The sequence below is a fragment of the Lepidochelys kempii genome, chromosome 27, assembly GCF_965140285.1.
Source record: "Lepidochelys kempii isolate rLepKem1 chromosome 27, rLepKem1.hap1, whole genome shotgun sequence".
Lineage (NCBI taxonomy): Eukaryota > Metazoa > Chordata > Testudines > Cheloniidae > Lepidochelys > Lepidochelys kempii.
In genome coordinates, this window is record NC_136406.1 from 9,689,436 (window position 1) to 9,706,782 (window position 17,347).

The window sequence follows — 17,347 nt, forward strand, 5'->3', positions numbered from 1 at the left end:
GTGATCCTGTGAATGGGGAGTTCATGTAACTTGCCTTGTCTATCCATCTAAATTGGCAAGCGGCATCCCTCGTGCCAGCTGAGTGGGGCGGGGGAGGGGGGCACTGGGGAACTAGCTCGTCAACAAACAGACAAGCCTCCCTCGCCCCTGGCCAGGCGGGACTGAACTTGATAACTTGCTGCTGAGACAAATCTGCCTGCTGCCACTCTTGAAACAGTGCCCCATAGCCTTTCCTTGTGTCTACCTCTTAAAGGGACGGGTGCACAAAAAATAAAGGCCTGCTCTCTCTGCCTCTCTCTTTCACACACCCCCCCCCTCCCACACACGGGTCCTTCCAGCTGCAGGAGCCCACCCTGATCCCCATTTCGGAGGCAGGCTTTCATCTCATTCTAACCAGGATCCCCCCGCGGTAGCACAGTGTGGTGGATTGAGCAGAGCAAGGGGCTGAGTGCCAGGAGCTCCTGGGTGCTAATGGCTCAGCTCTGCGGTGCTGTGGGCATGTAGTTTAACCTGTGGGCATGGATTACTTCTCCCTCGTCCCAGTTTGATGCCAGCTGCCTCTGATAACTGCTGGGGGGGTGGGAGGAGGCCCAGGCCTGAAAGCTATGAGCTAATCACATCCCGCCTCTTCTCCCTAGCTGAGGTCTCCTCCAGGGATTCTGCCACCCTCTACACACACACTGTACCAGATTCTCCTTTAGTGAAGGCCAGTCGCGCGTCACTCTGACCTGGCTTGTATTTGCCCGACAGCCTGTTGTGACTCAATGAAACCACCCGGGAGTTTAATTTCATTTCCCTGTAAGCAGAGTTGCACTGCCTAGTTAAAATCAACAGCCTCTTTTCCCTTGGCCCACCCTCCCAGCTGCCCACTCCCCTCCGGAGCTCGGCTCTAAGCCTTGACTCACTGAAACTAATCCTCTCCCAGGGCTTCTGTCGAGCTGGCCGCCACTCCTCGGCGCTGTTTCTAACTGGCAGCTTCAGAGAGAGTGGCAGGCCGGTGCCCTGGGCGATACGGAGTGATGGCATCCACCAAGCAAGCATCTGGATTTGCCAGTGGGGTCAGAGTCATTTAGTGAGTAGAGCAGGAAACTCCACCGGGATCCTGGGTTCTGAGTCTCACTCACTTATTCATGCCCCTTCTCCTCAGTTTAGCCAGCTTTAAAATGGGTAACAATAGAAACACTTCACCAGCTCAGTGACAGTGCTGGAGCGCCATTTGGGAATGTTTGCCAAGTGCTTTCTCATCCTCTGCTGAAAGGGAAGTGAGAACGGCTCATCCCCAGCTCTCTGCCACCGCAGGACTGCAAGTAGGGGCCCGGGAGTTGCTTGTGGGTCCATTGAGGATAGCAGGAGGCTTCTACAGATCCTTTGCCAATGCACTTTCCCCGGGGCAGGTGGGAAAGGAGGCAAACAGCAGAACTGGAATAAACACGCTGCAGATGCCACTCCTGTGTAATCAGCGCGATTAATTAGGGAGTGCACTAATAGCTATCCCCCAAATGCACCCTCTGAATTTAAGAACTGGCTCCAGCTCCAGCCAAAAGAGATGCCAATGCTCGGGAGAGCCATGTTCTCACATGTCTGCGAAGGGCACGTCCCACCTGAGTACACCCCGGCCCCTAGATCCCCACTGATTTCAGTGGGGCGGAATCAGGAGCTGAATTTGGCCATGAACTGCCCACTCGCCGCAGGTCTGAGCAGCTGCGCTTCACGGCAGCCACACCCCGTGGCCTCTGCGTTGCTGGATTACATTAAGGACAGGAGATGAGATGCACGCTCTAATCCGCTCGTACCATCGGCCTGAGCTTTACAGGGCAGCCTCCCAGGAGAGCTACAGCAACGGCAACAGACAGAGGAACCTTCATGGATGGAGCAGGCCAACCCCTTCCCTTCCCTGCTGCCTTCTGTGGAATCAGCCAAATGCTTCCCCGAGCCCACGACGTCCATGTCTGTTGTCCGGATGTCAGGGAAGTTGAGCTCTGGAACAAATTGCCGAGGGAGGCTGTGGAATCTCCGTTGTTGGAGGTTTTTAAGAACAGGTTAGACAAACACTTGTCGGGGCAGTCTAGCTCAGTGGTTTTCAAACTGTGGGTCGCGACCCAGTACTGGGTCGCAGAAGGTAAGGCACTGGGTGGGGGCGGCTCTGATCAGCACTGCCGACCAGGACGTTACAAGTCCCGCTGGCGGTGCTGCCCAGCTCAGGGAGGCTAGTCCCTACCTGTTCTGACGCCGCGCTGCACCCCGGAAGCAGCCAGCAGCAGGTCCGGCTCCTAGACTGGGGGCCATGGGGCTGCGCACACTGCCCCCACCCTGAGCACTGGCTCCGCACTCCCATTGGCCAGTTCCTGGCCAGTGGGAGCAGGCAAAAGCCGCTTGGAGTCACTTGCGTGCCTCTGCCTAGGAGCCGGACCTGCTGCAGGCTGCTTCCAGGGCGCAGTGCAGTTCACGGTGCCAGGACAGGCAGGAAACCTGCCTCTGCACCCCCACTGCACCGCTGCCTGGGAGCTGCCCGAAGTAAACCCGTGCCCCAACCCCATGCCCCAATCCCCTGCCCCAGCCCTGAGCCCCCCAAACCCAGAGCCCCTTCCTGCACTCCAAACCCATCCTCCCCAGCCTCACCCCAGAGCCTGCATCCCCAGCCCAGAGTCCTGACCCCCTCCTGCACCCCAGCCCAGAGCCCCCTTCTACACCCTGAACCCCTCATTCCCAGCCCCACCCCACTGCCCTCACCCCTGCACCCCAACCCTCTGCCCCAGCCTGAGCCCCTTCCATACCCCAAACCCCTCATCCCCAGCTCCATTGGGTCACGGGCATCAACAGTTTTCTTCAACTGGGTCGCCGGGAAAAAAGTTTGAAAACCACTGGTCTAGCTCATACTGAGTCCTGCCTCAGTGCAAGGGCCTGGGCTCGGTGGCCTGTCGAGGTCCCTCCCAGTCCTACACTTCTAGGCTTCTGTCTCTCAGTTCCCTGCTCCAGCTGCTCAGCACAGGCATATGCTTCCCCTGCCCACATCTGTCTGCACCTGCGGCGGTGCAGAGGGAAGTTAACAGGCGCACACAGTACGGTCACCTTCACCGAGCCTGCAGCAACCTCAGTGTGTGAGTCATCCTGGCCCGGCTGGACCCCTGCAGCTGGATAATCTGGCCCACAAACTAGCCGCCCACTGGTGTGTGCAGGGTAGAACCCCGAGGAGGAGGAATTACAGAGGGAGCTATGAAGGTCATGGGAGGGAAAAAAGAGCAAAGGGATGAAACTGAGAAAAGGGAAAGGTATCAATGAATTATTGACTCACTTATGCCCTTTGTACACATTGGCTTCAAAGAGACACTCCTGATTTACACCAGCATCGGGAGAATCAGAGACTGGGGATGGTAAAGACCCATCAGCTCATTTAGTCCTTCCCCTGGCAAATGCCAGATTATTCCCTGTTGCACGTGTGCTTGTATTTGGTCCTGTCTAGCTTCAAAGGTCACAGCTGCTGCTCCCCTTGGGAAACAATCCCACGGGGAGCTGATCTCACAGCCAGGAAGCACCTGATGCTTTTCCACCGAAATCTCCTCTTTCCTAGTTCCCTCCTATTAGGCTGAACATCGGGAGAAGCTCACTGACACCGACAGCTCTTAGACGGTGGAAAAGTCTCCCAAGGGGAAGGGCTGGAACCCACATCATGTAGGATGCGTAAAGTGGGCAAAATATCAAACAATGGGCTGTTGGCAACAATCCCAGGAGACAGCGTCGTCTAGTGTTGAGGGCCCTTAGCTGGCAGTCCGCGCCCATGACCTTGAGCAAATTATTTCACCCTTTCAGGCACCTGTTTCCCCTCCCATACTTTGTCTTGTCCATTTGGACTGTAAAAGCTGGGACAATCTCTTGCTGTATATTTGTTCAGCACCTCGCACTGGGGCCCTGGTCCTGGCTGGGTCCTCTCGGCACTATTAAATACTATGTTAATGAATAGCTAACCTATTCCGCACCTTGTTGCCAGGCTGATCCTTGGCAGGGACACCGGTCGTGGACCAGGCTCCCTCGCTCCGGAATGACGATGGCAATGAATTGCGTCTCACTGTCTCCACCTGCAAGGAAAGGAGAAAGCTCCTGTCACAGGGCTGGCGCATCCCGTCACAGCCCCCCTTTCTTCACAGCTGTCTCACTCATCCGCAATCATGGGAAGGGAAATACAGAGAAAGCAGGAGGCAGTTTGGGGAATTGCTTTAGGGCTGCCAGTGGCACAGCAGACTGGGAGTCAGGCTGCTTTGGCTTCTATTCCTAGTCCTGCTGCTGCTACATTGGGCAAGTCACCAGGCCTGTCTGTGCCTCAGTTTCCCCTTCTGTAAAATGGAGATTATATACATAGGGATTCTGCAATGTTTAATATCTGTCAAGCACTTTGACATCCCCCAGATGGGAGATGGTTATTAAAGCCCCTTGACACCCTGGCTGAGTCCTGTTCCAGCTAAGGAGACATCCCATGTGGTGCTGGGGAAATCCAATGGTGTATATTCCAGTAGCATCCAACTGAGATCAGGACCCCACTGTGCTAGGCACTATACAAACAAGTAGGGAGAGACGGTCTCTGCCCCAAGGAGCTTACTATCTAAACAGGCGAGGCAAGAGAAGGAACTGACTCATCAGAGGTCGCTGGTGGAGGCAGGAACAGACCCCAGCTTTTCTGAGTAACAAGCCTGTGATTTGGCTACTGCCCCAGGCTGCCTCTCTCAGTACCTTGCCCTCAGACACCCTATTTGCATGAAGGTGACAAGGACGGTGCCCTGGCAAATCTTTGTGCTCAACTCTGCCAGTGGAGAAGCTCCTGTCACTCCCACCCGCACGTCCTCCACTAAGAAGTTCACTTGGAGACAGTCACCTTTATTTTAACCCTTTGCTTCCCATACATCTTTGCAGACCGCAAGTTCCTCATCGCCAACGCCCAGATGGAGAATTGCGCCATCATCTACTGCAATGATGGCTTCTGTGAGATGTTCGGCTACTCCCGGGTGGAGGTCATGCAGCGCCCCTGCACCTGTGACTTCCTCACCGGGCCTGAGACCACCAAAAACTCCATCGCGCAGCTGACTCAGGCCTTGCTGGGGTCCGAGGAGTGCAAGCTAGAGATCCTCTACTACAGGAAAGACAGTAAGAGCCCCTCATTGAAATAGCCACGTGGGCGATCCCTGGATTGCTGGGCCTTGTGTGTAGATAGGTGGGGGATGCGCATGGGGTAGCCCTTCTAAGAGTTGTTTGCTAGTGGGAGATGATTTCTATGTGTACAGCACCGTGGACTGGCCTCCGTCTGTACAGTTGGGCCTGATTCTCCTCTCCCACTAATGTACTTCTCCTGATTTCCCCATAGCTACTCCTGATTTACACTAGGGTGAATGAGAGCAGAATCAGCCCCCAGGACCCTGCCTTGAGAGGCTTAAAATGTGGAGGGCTACCTTTTGCCCTCACCAGTGGGGTGTCGAGGGGAGCAAGCTGCACAGGATCTGGCCTTGAACTGGACTGAAAACATGACAGAAATGATTACAGATCCCAGGACTGGGGGTGGCGAAGGGGAGCCGTATGGGCGGGGGAGGTGACAGCAATATGCCCTGAAAGGGGCCACTGCCATGGGGAGCACAGAGAACGTCTTTATGGGGCTCCTTTGCTCACCCTTGATTTTTCCCGTTCATTGCGATAAGGGCCCTGTCTCCTTCTTTTTCCAAAAGTGACACCTTGTAACCAGCTAGCCCCAGTTCTGCCTTCATGGCAGCTTGGGTTTCAGTGCGGATGCACAGATCTGAGAGCAGCCCAAGCTTGGAGGGAAGGGTTGGGGAGGGGGATTTCTGTGAGCAGGTTACACCCATTCTGAGCATCCAGCAAACACAAGCAAATCCAATGGGCCTGGTCCTCCATCGCCCTGCGCCTTGTGGTGTTATTTACGCCCACGCAAAGCGCGTGCCACCTTTCCAATTTGTAGCATTTCCCCCTCTGGCAGGATCAGTCTCATACTGCACAAGTGGCAGGATCAGACCTGATGGGCCCATTTTAAAGAGGCCTCCCCAAGTGAGTTTGTGGACGGGATCCTTAGTCTGGCTGTCCCACGTGAGTCTGGGCTGGGGAAAGGTCCCCTGAAGCGTTGTCTATTTCTAAAGTGATAGAAGGTCTTGAGAAGTCTTCTGCATTCAACTCCCCTTGTGTTTGGGGGTGTTGGGATCCCAGGTTCAGACCCAGACCCTTTTGCCAATGATTCAAACCTCAGAGTCCAGCCCTCGAACCTCCCAACTTATCTCCCTTAGGTACTTGTCTGGACCCCGTCCCATAGTATCTGAGCAGCTCACGGTCACGGCTGCCTTTATACTCATAACCCTCCGGGAGGTAGTGAAATGCAATTACTGCCATGTTCCTGGGGGGGGAGGGCGGGGTGGGATGGGACCTGAGGCACTGTGAAGGGGTGTATGCCTCACACTGGCTCTGGAAGGGTTAAGGGGAGCTGGGGAGCTTAATTAGTGGTGGCACCTGATGGGTGGGCCAGGCCCAATTAAAGATGAGTCCTAGCTGGAGGAGGAGCCCAGTGGTTCGTACAAAAAGAGGAGGCCCAGGCTGAAGTAGGGAATATAGCAGTTCCTCTCTGGGTAGCAGAGAGGTGAGGAGGATGCTGGGGGGAATCTAGAGTAGAGAACTTTCTCTCGAGGGGGCAGGAAATGGGGAGAAGCTGCTAGGCTAGTGGCTCATTCTGGCAGCACTTAGACCTCCAGGGAGATGTTTGGGTGAGGAGCAACACAAAGGGGAGCCTGACAGGGATAAAAGCTTGAGCCTAAAGTGGCTGAAGTCTGTATTTCATTGGGGACTTGTTGGAGGACTCCAGGGGAGAGTCCTGCAAACCTAGCTCTGAAAGAACCTAGAGGGGTTATGGAGCCTGAGAAGACAGAGACATCCTGGCACCTGAGGAGAATGCAAATACACGGTGGGCCTAGGAAGGGGCTATGGGAAAGGCCAGCTGACAGGCTGAGGGAGGAAGAAGCCCAGGGAGGTTGTAGGGGTGGCTCTGACCAGACAGACCTTGCCTGCTCACTACAGGGTCTCTGGGCTGGAACCCAGAGGAGAGGGAGGGTCGGGGTTACCCCACCAGCCCATGGGGAAGGTGGTGCAAAGTTCCCTAACATAAGGGGATAAAAACTTTTGAAGGCCCATGAGGCCCAGCGCCAGGGGCTGAAACCTGAGGAAGAGGATACTGGACTCTTGTGGGTCAGACTTTGTTATTCCAGAAAGGCTGGGGCTAAAAGCGACCTGGCCAGATGGCCGAGTCCCAAGAAGGAGACCACTACAGGGCCAGAACGGTTGTCAGCCCTAGACGAGGGGAGTCTGCTACACCACGCCCCGCCTTGAGGGTGTGCACTTAGGGGGAATCCGCTATTCCACAGGCACAGAGATACCGAGGTTACCCACTGGAGGTCTGGGGAAGAGGTGGGAGTAGAAGCTGGGTCATAGGCTCGCACCCTAACCACTGCATCCCCCTCCCTCCTTTAGAATACGCCCATGGGTGCAGTGTCCAAAGCTGGGCTCCTTGGGGTCAGGGAGGGCTCTGACTGTGTCCTGCTGACTCTTTGAGACCGCTGCCTCTGGTGGGGAAGATGGGGCTCGGGTTTGCTGCACTGCCAGTCTTCTGATGCCAGCTGTGGCAAACACGGCTTCCTCCTTAACAAACCCAAGCAGTGCGACTGAGCAGAAACTCCACTATTAATTCAAGGCTCTGCTTCCCCGCGGTCCCGCCATACCCACGTGGCATTCTGCCGGCGGGATCCAAGCTCTGCCTCCATCCAGCAGAAGGTGGCTTGGGCGGGCGCAGATGGAATTACGTTAAGATGAAAATGAAGCTTTGCTGGGAAATGCCGGTGATTAATTCTAAAGCTGCAGGGAGTTAGTTAAACAGTGAGGGCTCGATGCCGCAAACAGGCAGCATACAGAGCCCCAGCCCCAGCCAACAGGTGCTCCGCTGGGAGAGAGCTTAGAACACCAGGTACTCGCTAGATATGCAAATATTGTTTTGTAAACAGCCTGAGGCACCTTATTAGTTGTGTTTTATCCTTGAAACCCCAATGGAGGTGTGGGGGTGGGGAGTATTGTTCTCGGTACAAACACCAGGCCACATACAGTTTCTGCCCTGAAGGCCTTACAACTGAAGGCTGGACAGAGGAAGGGTGTGGAGGAGGGGGGAGAGGAAAGCCAACCTTGAGTGACTTGCTCAAGGTCATGCAGCAGGAGAGGCTCAGAATGGACAGGAAGGGCATTGGTCTGTGTGACATTGGGCAAGACAGTCAGCCTCTGTGCCTCAGTTTCCCATCTGTAAAATGAGGATAATAGCACTGCCCTGCCTCGCCGGCGTGTGTGAGGATAAATGCCTTAAAGACTGAAGTGAGGGGGGCAGGTATAAGTGCTTTAGATATCTAGACTAGGGCCCAGGGGTCCTGCCTGCCATCCCAGTGCCCTACCTATTAGCAACAGCACCTCTCATCTCACCTGCCCCTGTTTCGTTGCCTGGGTGACTCGGCACAGCACTGCAGGCAACGAGAGCTGCTGTGCACCAGGAGGCTGATGGCCCAGATTAGGACTCGGCGAATGCTGTCCCCATTTGAATGCAGGTGACTTTCACAACTCTCCTACTGAGGGGAAAATAAGACTTACCCTCCCGCAGCTTTGGATTCTGCTCCCTCTGCATTCCTGGAGTCCTCCCATTTCTAATGACTTGCCGCACGCATCAGTAACAAAGACCCCATCAGAGTCTCTCTTGCGGCAGGGTTGTAAATTGCTCTTATTCTAGTTAAGCGACTTTAAAATCTGGGGTTTGGTGACTTGCCCCTCTCGCTAAGCAGCTGTAGGGACCCGGGTAGCATCTGTATCACCCTGCACTTTCCCTTTAAGAGCCAGGGAACTGGGGCACAGCGGACTTGCCTTCTCAGAAGGATCTACTGTGTCCTTCTGTGCTGGTGTGTGTGTGTGGGGGGGGGGTCTTCACATTAAAGAGACAGTGCCTACTGGCTATGAGGAGCCAAGAATGGGTGTGTCTTAAGGGCCTGATCCTGCCAAGTGCTGGGCTCCTTCAGCATCTTGTCTAGACAGGCAATGTGCCCCCCTGGGGAGACAGCCTGTGTACGCGCGGTGTGATCAGGAGGAGAGCCAGGGCACTGACATTACAGGGGGGTGGCTGGGGGTTGCTCAGGGGCTGCAGATCGTGATTTTCCTCCTGCCTTCAGTGTTCGCCAGGGCTCCTTAAAGAGGGACAGTCGCCTCCACCAGCCCTGCTCAGAGACTGATTGTTGTAACCATCGGGGGAGCGAGCATCCTGGTGTGCCTATTAAACTGACAAGCCACGGCTGAATTAGGGCTACAGGGACATTCCAGCTGCAGGCAGCCCAGATACACGGGCGAGGCCAGACTGGTGCAAAATGCCCAGCCGAGCCACTGCATTGGCTGGGCCACAGGGCTTGAGTTTTAATGGAGCCTTGACCCTGTTTCTGTAGGCACAGCTGCGTGCTCGGATGTCTAGGCAGTCAGATTTGCATTCCCAGTTAAGTTTGGGGGGAGGGGGGAAGGCGGCTCGGAAAGAGTCCAGCCCTGAAACTCTGGCCCCTGATGTTCCATGGGTCCCAGCGTGCCCCTTCCTAGGGGAAGGTGACAGATTGGCAGCCCTGCTGAATAGTGCCCTCTGTTTATCCAGACAGAAACTCCCCCTATTCCGCACCTTGTTGCCAGGCTGATCCTGAGCTCAGCCTCCAGAGGCTGTTCAGTCCTTGCGGCATCTGCTGAGTTGCACTAACTGGCCCCTTGGCTTGGGTCAGTCCCACAGGTTCTGGGCAACAGGGACCCCTGTCCACTAGGAAGTGGCTGGGAACCCGCTATGCTGACTTGCCTCAGAGAGGCACCACCAAACCTCTCTCAGCAGCGATGGGTGTTCAGCAGCCACCTGTGTTGGCCCCTGCGAGCTAGAAGAGAAGAGGGCCAGATTTTCAAGTGCCCAGCACCCACCATCGGGGGCCAGGTTCTCCCAGGAGCTCAGCACCCAACATGCAGAACTCTTGGGGAGGGGGAAATCTGGCCCTTATTTCGGGCCTAAATGGGAGCATTTAGTTTGTTCCCCAAAGAGCTTAGCCTTTTTGTGCAGTGTTTTTACAGCACCTGATACCAGGGGGCTGCGGTCCATGAGCAGGGCTCCCCGGTGTTCCCACCGTGCAACAAGAATGTTGAAAATTCTCCCCAGGGGTTTCCCCCCACCCTGGGGTGCCCTGAGCCACCCATAACCTCCTCCCTCTCCTCTGTGCAGTGTTCTGCTGGCCACCGGAGAAGCTTAATAAGTTCAGCACTTAACCTGGGAGAGCTGCTGCTGCTTTTCTCATGCCGTGAAGAGAGCCATTCACGTCTATTTTTAAAACCCTGCCCCACTGGCACGAGGCTTTTCAAGGGGAGCATTGTCTCCCCGCAGCGCTCCGCCTGTGAGTGTTCAGACCATTATAGATGGGGCTTATCGGGAAGGAAAGGGCCTGCGTTCAAGGGACCTGCCGCTTAATGACACAGCGGAGGCTCCAAACCCGATAATCCTCTTTTATAACGTCGCCACCAATCTCCAGGCTCTGCCGTTTCTGACTGCAGTGCAGCCAGCCCGGCAGGTCGCAGGCTTCTTGTCTGGCTTTTGCGGCCTGCCAGAGACACAGTTATGCCTGGTGGAGAGATGTCCGCTCCTTTGACTAGAAAGAAGCCGCTGCTAGGTGCTATGGTGCTTGCTGGCATTTACCCACCGAGGAAACCACAGTGAGCGTCGGAACTGCGAGGGAGGGGTGTGGGATTTGCACTGGGTCCAGAAGCAATAAATATTTGTGTGTTTCTGTATGTGCTCATTGACATATACATGTGTGTGACTCACATGTCCTTTGGACGAGGTGGCTCAGTAGAGGGTAATGGCCCAGCAGAGGAAGGATGCCGTGGACAGGAGGCTGGTTGCTTAGTCATCTCGGGGACATGTAATCTAATAGGTCTTTCCCAGCTCCATCGGTGCAACTTCCTGAAAGGGTGAGAGATCCCCCTCCTAACACAGGCTGCATCAGAGGAAAGCAGCTGCAGGTCCAAACTGACCCCCTGAGTCCCATCAGCCCTGGGTTGGCGAATTGAGATCCACACATGGGCTTTGTGATGGGTGGCTGCTTGGTCTCAGAACTTCTCATCCAAGCCTGTTGCTTCTATCTCAGACCCTCAGTAGTCTTGCATTGCATCCTTTATGCAGACACGCATGATCCCTCTTCACAAGCTCTGCTTCCTCCCACTTGCACTCCTTACAGCTGGCTCCAGACCCATGGTCTGCTGCAAGAGGGGAGCTGATTAGGATGGGTGTGGCAAGAAAAGCCACCTCACCTGCTCCCCGGTGCTCTGAAAGGCAGGGCTCTTCCTCCTGGAGCTGTTCCCTGGCTAAGAGTTCGAGGGCTTCCCCTGCCATGAACATGGGAGGGCAGGACCGCAGAATTCATCTCACCTCTGGATACTTCCCATGACTCCTATTCCGGGCAGGATGCTGACGGCTAATGGCAGCTATTGCAGGAACTGCTGGCCAAGCTGCTCCTGTTCCCATTCCACTGGGACCTCTAACTGTCAACACCCTTCTCAACCATGTTTACTGAGTTCTCCGGGGTGGCGCCATCTCTTTGTAAGTTGGTGGATCATGAGTTCTTAAAGGTGCGGGTCTGCTCTGCACAGCAAAAATAGCAGGGTCTCATACTTGCCTGCCTTTTGGCCAGATCAAACCTGCCCACTTAAAGTTAAAACGTTTTTTCTAGCTGCCAGCCCTGCCAAATCTGCCTGGGATCTGAGAGTCAAGCGAGGGTCTTCCCTTCCTGCAGTCACAGCAGTGCCGACTCTGCTGTCTTCAGCGCTGCCCTCAATGGATTCCAAGGAATTTGCAGTGGTGTAACTGATTGGGACTTAATAAGCAATTGTGTAGATGCACAAGAAAGAATAAACCCCAACTCCCGTTCTCTCGCTATGCTGGCTCCATAGGGCTAATGGGAGTAAAAAGCACAAGACCCTTATTTCAGTCCCTAAAGTCAGCGGATAAGGGGATACTTTTTCAGTCATTTTCCATCACTTTCAACATCATTGAGTGAGGCAGAGAACATGTGGAAGGGCATGTTGGCTAGACTAGGGGCTTGTCTACATGGAACGTTTAATCTGAATTAACTAAAGGTATGAATTTAAAGTGGATTAGTTAAACTACATTAAACCCCTGTGTGGATGCTCACATTTGGAATTAAATTCACATCTTTACTTAATTTGGATTAATTTTCCTGAGTGTCCCTGTGTAGACAAGCCTTTGGACTACAGTGTTCTATTCCCAGCTTCACCACTGACATGCTGTGTCACAGTTTCCTCCTCTCCTGCCCGTCATCGCATCACGGGGGGTTGCTTCAGGATTGGTTGCTGGGAAAATCATTTTGATGTCCTCAGATGAAAGGCGCTTTTGGAGGGCAAGGGGACAATGTGAAGAGACAGTGCTTATAACCTCTTCCCTCTGCATTCTCGCTTTGGGAGGACTTGGCTCTGCTGACTTTAGCATCTGTCACTTCGCCTCTTGTAACGGGTCTGCCCGTCCACGGTCAAAGCCTTGTGGAATCCTAGCGGTTACGTGCATCCCTGGCTACTGGTACCTAGAGGCCTACACGAGATACAAGCTTTGCTGCTCGAGAGGCAGTGTGGTCCAGTGGGTAAAGGCATTGGTCCAGGATCTGTGCTCTATTTCCCCACCCTGCAGCTGCCTCTGGACAAGATGCTGCATCTTTCCCTCTGCTTGTCTATTTAGAGTGCAAATCCTTTGGGGCAAGGACTCTCTCTCACTGTGACTGTTCACCACCATGGGGCCTGGAACGGGGGCCTTTAGGATGGTACTACAATACTGATCCTAGTGTCTGTTAATGGAGATGCTCCTCTAGAATCTCTAGATGGAATGGCAGAGGGTAGCTGAATGGGTCAGCAGTGAAATAAATGAGTGGTGTTGACAAGTCCATTGTCATTGGGCTTTGGAGTCGACACCCTCCTGGGCCGCGTGGGGGTGGGGGAGTATACACTGCTCTTGAGGCTGTTTAGTTCCATCTGCAAACTCACTAGAGTGGCTTGAATTGGTTTCCTCAGACCCGTGAGTTTCATTTGTGCATGGTGCTTTAAAAGGGATCTCGGCCCCCCAGGAGCCAGCGAGCTAGTGTAGACCTGTTGAGCAGTGCCAGTAGCCAGCGGGTGGAGGGGGGATGCTGCAGCCAGAGGAGTGAGCTGCTCAGTGCTACCGTCTAAGTCCCTTATCAGGCAGCACATGGTGGGGTAAAAAGAGAAGTGTGTGTATATGGGGAGCGGGTCCTTCCCTCTCTGCCCCGCAGCGGGTCCTGGGGGTGCGGGGGGGAACACTGTGGAAAGCAGCTGAAGCCTGGACGTGGCTGATTCAGCATCCCTAATCCACCCTGTTCAAATCCAAGCGATCAGTCAAAAGTTAATTTCCTTACAAGATGCCTGACAGTGACGGAGCAGGAGAGCCAGGAGGTTAATTACAAGATCATTTGCTTTAACCAGCTCCCACGGCAGGGAGGGAGCTGCCAAGGGCGACAGTCTCATCCATCCCTGCGCACACCGTGTTGTTTCCTGGGGCTCTTCCCTTCCTGGGCCGTGGGGAGTAGCCCCGCTCTAATGGGCCCCACCAGGAGAGTCCAAGGAGATGATGAAGGCAGCCTGAGACCTTGCTTTAGTGCAAATAGAAGCAGCTGTTGCTACAATTCGTGCTCTAGGATGCAGACTGGCACTTGCTTTCCTTTCTGAACCTTGGTGGGGCCCAAACTCTGCCACTTCCCAGTCATCTCCCCTCTATTGAGGCAGCCCTCACGCTGGGCTTCCAGAAACGGATCATGGGTCCATGCTGAGCGGAGATGCTGCACTGCTGGCTTTGGTCCGCAAGCTGGAGGGAGGGAATCTGGGGTCCCAAAAATCAGTCATGAGAGTGGAATCCCCCAGACCCTGGTGGTGATGTCTGCTGAGGGGCACTTCCTAATTCAGATGCACCTCTAGGCTATGTGGGGCCAGCTCTGCATCAAAGAAACTGGACCTAGTTTTCCATTGCCCTGAACATTGCATTGTCTCTTGCAGCAGTGCAAAGTGGGTAGAAATCCGCATTTGGCACCCAGCTCACGCTCAGTTTGCACTGACGCAAATGCTGCACAAGGGCTGGGCCAATGGAGAATCAGGCCCAAAGGCAGGGAATGGGGAGGCCCATGAACAGGAATATTTTCCCTTTGTTGGTGGGGGATGCAGGGCACGGATGAAATATTGCCATAGCCCAGGGAGCAGCAGCAGCTGGCAGCCTCTATTAGCGTGGAGTGGTTTTCTTTTTAATCTGCATGCGTATGAACATGAAACTGGTGAGCCACTGGCAGCTGGTGTGTCAGCCTCCTTTGTGCCGTTTTTTAAAGCGGTTATAATTTGCGACACAGCCAGCTATCCCAATCCTGGCCCTTCACCCTACCCCAGCTCTATGGATGTTTCTCAGCCTTGACCTGCAGCACCTTCTGCTATCCCAGGTCTAGTCCTCACTGGCCAGAGACAATCAGTGGTGTGGCCAAATGGGGCTGTGAATTAGGGATTGCAATCAGCCCAGCAAACTCACTTCATTTGTGTCCCGCTGAGTTAGGCACCTAACTGCTTTTGATGCACTGGGCCCTAGGGCCTGATTCTCCATTGTCTTGCACCTTGTGCAATCATCTGCATTGGTGCAAAGCACGTGCAAAATGCTACCGTGCCACACTGCTGCGGTAGGGGCCGGAAGGTTGCCCTGCACCCTGGTGTTGTAACTTGCCCCAATGCAAAATCCCACCTAACCAGCGCAGCCAGCAGGTGGCAGTATTGCACACCCACTTTGCTCTGGGGTATCCCATGGCACAAGACCAAAGCAAGGAGCTCTCCTGCCTAGGTTGCTTGCACTGAGCCCAGAGATCTGATGTAGACGGAAGAGAAATCCTTCCTGCTGGCCCTGCTGTCTCCAGGTGGAGCTGTGCTGGTGGTTTCCCTGTTGAATAGATGATACCTTTTCCAACATGTTGCTAGAGCCCCTGAGCAGCCAGGGGACGTTGGATTCCAGCAGGGGGGTTGAATTTACTCTGGGAGAGAAAATAGACCTGACTCTCCATTACAGCTGGTTTTGTCCGCACCAGGTGACTCTGGTTTGGTAGCATTTTACAGCTGGCCAGCACAGGTGTAAATGTCCATATGACAGGCAGTGGAGATCCAGGCAGGATCAGTGAAGGGAGACCGAAGTGATGCTTGATCCACGGTGTTTACATGTCTTTGAATTGGGGCGTTAGGCCGTTAAAGCTGGGCACGTCCAACCGCTCCCAGGGCTCCTGGAAGCAGCTGTACCTAAGTCCCCAGCCCGAATGCTTCCGTCTCTAACTCTTCCCCGGGGCCTGCGTCTCCTCTGCCTGGCACCATGTGTTGTCATTGACACCATACAAAGTGAGTTAAAATTCTGCCTTCCCAGGCCGCTCACACTGCTGGGGAGCACTTCACGCCCACCTGGCACACTGTAAGTGACAGCACAGAGCCCAAGGCCAGACCAATTCAGGTGTCTCTTCTACAAGCTTTGCAGTGGTCGCTGGCATAGGGGCGAGCTGCTGTGTCCACAGAGCTCGGCCATCTCAGTGTTGCCAGCTGAACTCTCTCAATTTTATTACAAGTCTTGTGATATTCGGTGCTTTCCTTAAAGCCCCAGTGCCTGGAGTCATGTGAATATAAGAGCAGCTCAGCTTTCATTTTAAAAAATAAGGTTTCTAGCTGCAGAGAAAAACGGGAAAACTTGGCCTGAGCCCAACCTCAAAAGCCAGAAGGCAAATAAAAAGAACCCAGCATTTACTGTGCAGTTTTTTTTATTTGTAATCTCAGGATTGTTAAGCCAATCTTGTTGTTTTGGGGTGGTCTCACTCATGCTCTTTTAAGGCATGGGAATATTGTAGGCTGCGAGCATTCTGGGGAAGGCAGGTCTTGTACAGCACCATGCACAGCGGGGTCCTGGTTTGTGACCGGGTCCCCAAGGGGCCACTGCAATATAAATAATTGTAGCCAGTCGATCACATCGCTCATGACCACGCTAGGGGGGAACAGGCGCGGTGTCAATTGTAGCTACTACATTGCTAGCTCCGAGGCAGCCCCTTCTCCAGTATATAAACCCCGGAGACACGACAGCTCCCAGTATGAAGCTCTGCAGCTCAGTCAGCGATCAGGCCATGATGCACGCTGAAGCTTGGCATCTGAGAATTGCTCCTCCCATGGGAAGGTCGAGGGAGGCTGCACTCTGCTTGTATGCTGAGTGCAGCTGGTGCATTGCCTTTGGGGCCCTTTGTTGAGCAAAATTTGGGAGGCCCCAGCATTGCCAGAGGCCTGTGTAAAGGGGGCCCCTTGCTATTTCTCTTTCCCTGCCTGGCAGGATAGTCATTAAGCAGAGAGACGGCTCTGAGCTTCAAGGGGCGGCAGCCCATGGGAGCAGTCCTCGCGTTGACCCATCCATCAACGTGGGATGAATTCTATAACTCAGCATCTTTATCCTATTAACGCTTCCACAGGCAGATTCTGTCACGGAGAGACACCCACTTATGTCCCTGGGGCTGGTCCCCACCTGAAGTGACTTCACTCAGGGCTGCAGCTGCCTTCATCTCTCTTCCCATGCTGCACGTACGCTGTTACTGAGACAGTGTCTGACTCCAGCATCCGACGCAAAACAGGACTCAAAGAATGACACGTTCCTGCTGCTGGGAGCAGAATCTGCCCATCAGGTGCAGCTGACAGTGACCTGCTGAGTAACAAAGCCCCTCAGTTCCAGCCATATGGGGCTAGATTAATGCAATATAAATGCAGTGAAGTTCCTCTTTCCTTAATAACAGGAGAGGCAGGCGTGCTGTGATATATGAATCAGGTCTAGCTGTGTTGGGAGAGCAGGGTTCTGCTCTTGACTCTGTCACTGCCTCTCACCTTGGCATGGCACCATGTCCCGCTCTGTGCCTCAGTTTCCCTTTTGTGAAACAAGGATTAGCTTACCAAAACTATTCTAAGGCTATCTAGCTGTGATGTTTGTTGCTGGGCTACATACAGTGGCCACTAGGAACTTCACTGGGACAGAACTCTGATCCTGCTAGTTCAAACGGCCCTGGCGCCTATCACTTGAATGGAGAATATCCCTTCGCTGTTAGCAGTGTAGGGTGTCTGACCCACAGGTGAGCTGTTCCAATACAGTCCTGCAGAGGGCACTGCACATATACACTAGCTGGTTCATTACAGTACTAATCTGCCTCGGACTTTTGGCAGC

General features: G+C 54.1%; 1 protein-coding gene across 1 annotated transcript in view; it reads left to right on the forward strand.

The window, feature by feature from the left end:
- KCNH6 (potassium voltage-gated channel subfamily H member 6) overlaps positions 1-17,347 on the forward strand; it is a 101,410-nt gene that overhangs the window by 2,576 nt on the left and 81,487 nt on the right. The window contains exon 2 of the mRNA XM_073326209.2: positions 4,903-5,133. Coding sequence (XP_073182310.2) covers positions 4,903-5,133 — 231 coding nt within the window. The remainder of the gene's footprint in view (positions 1-4,902; positions 5,134-17,347) is intronic.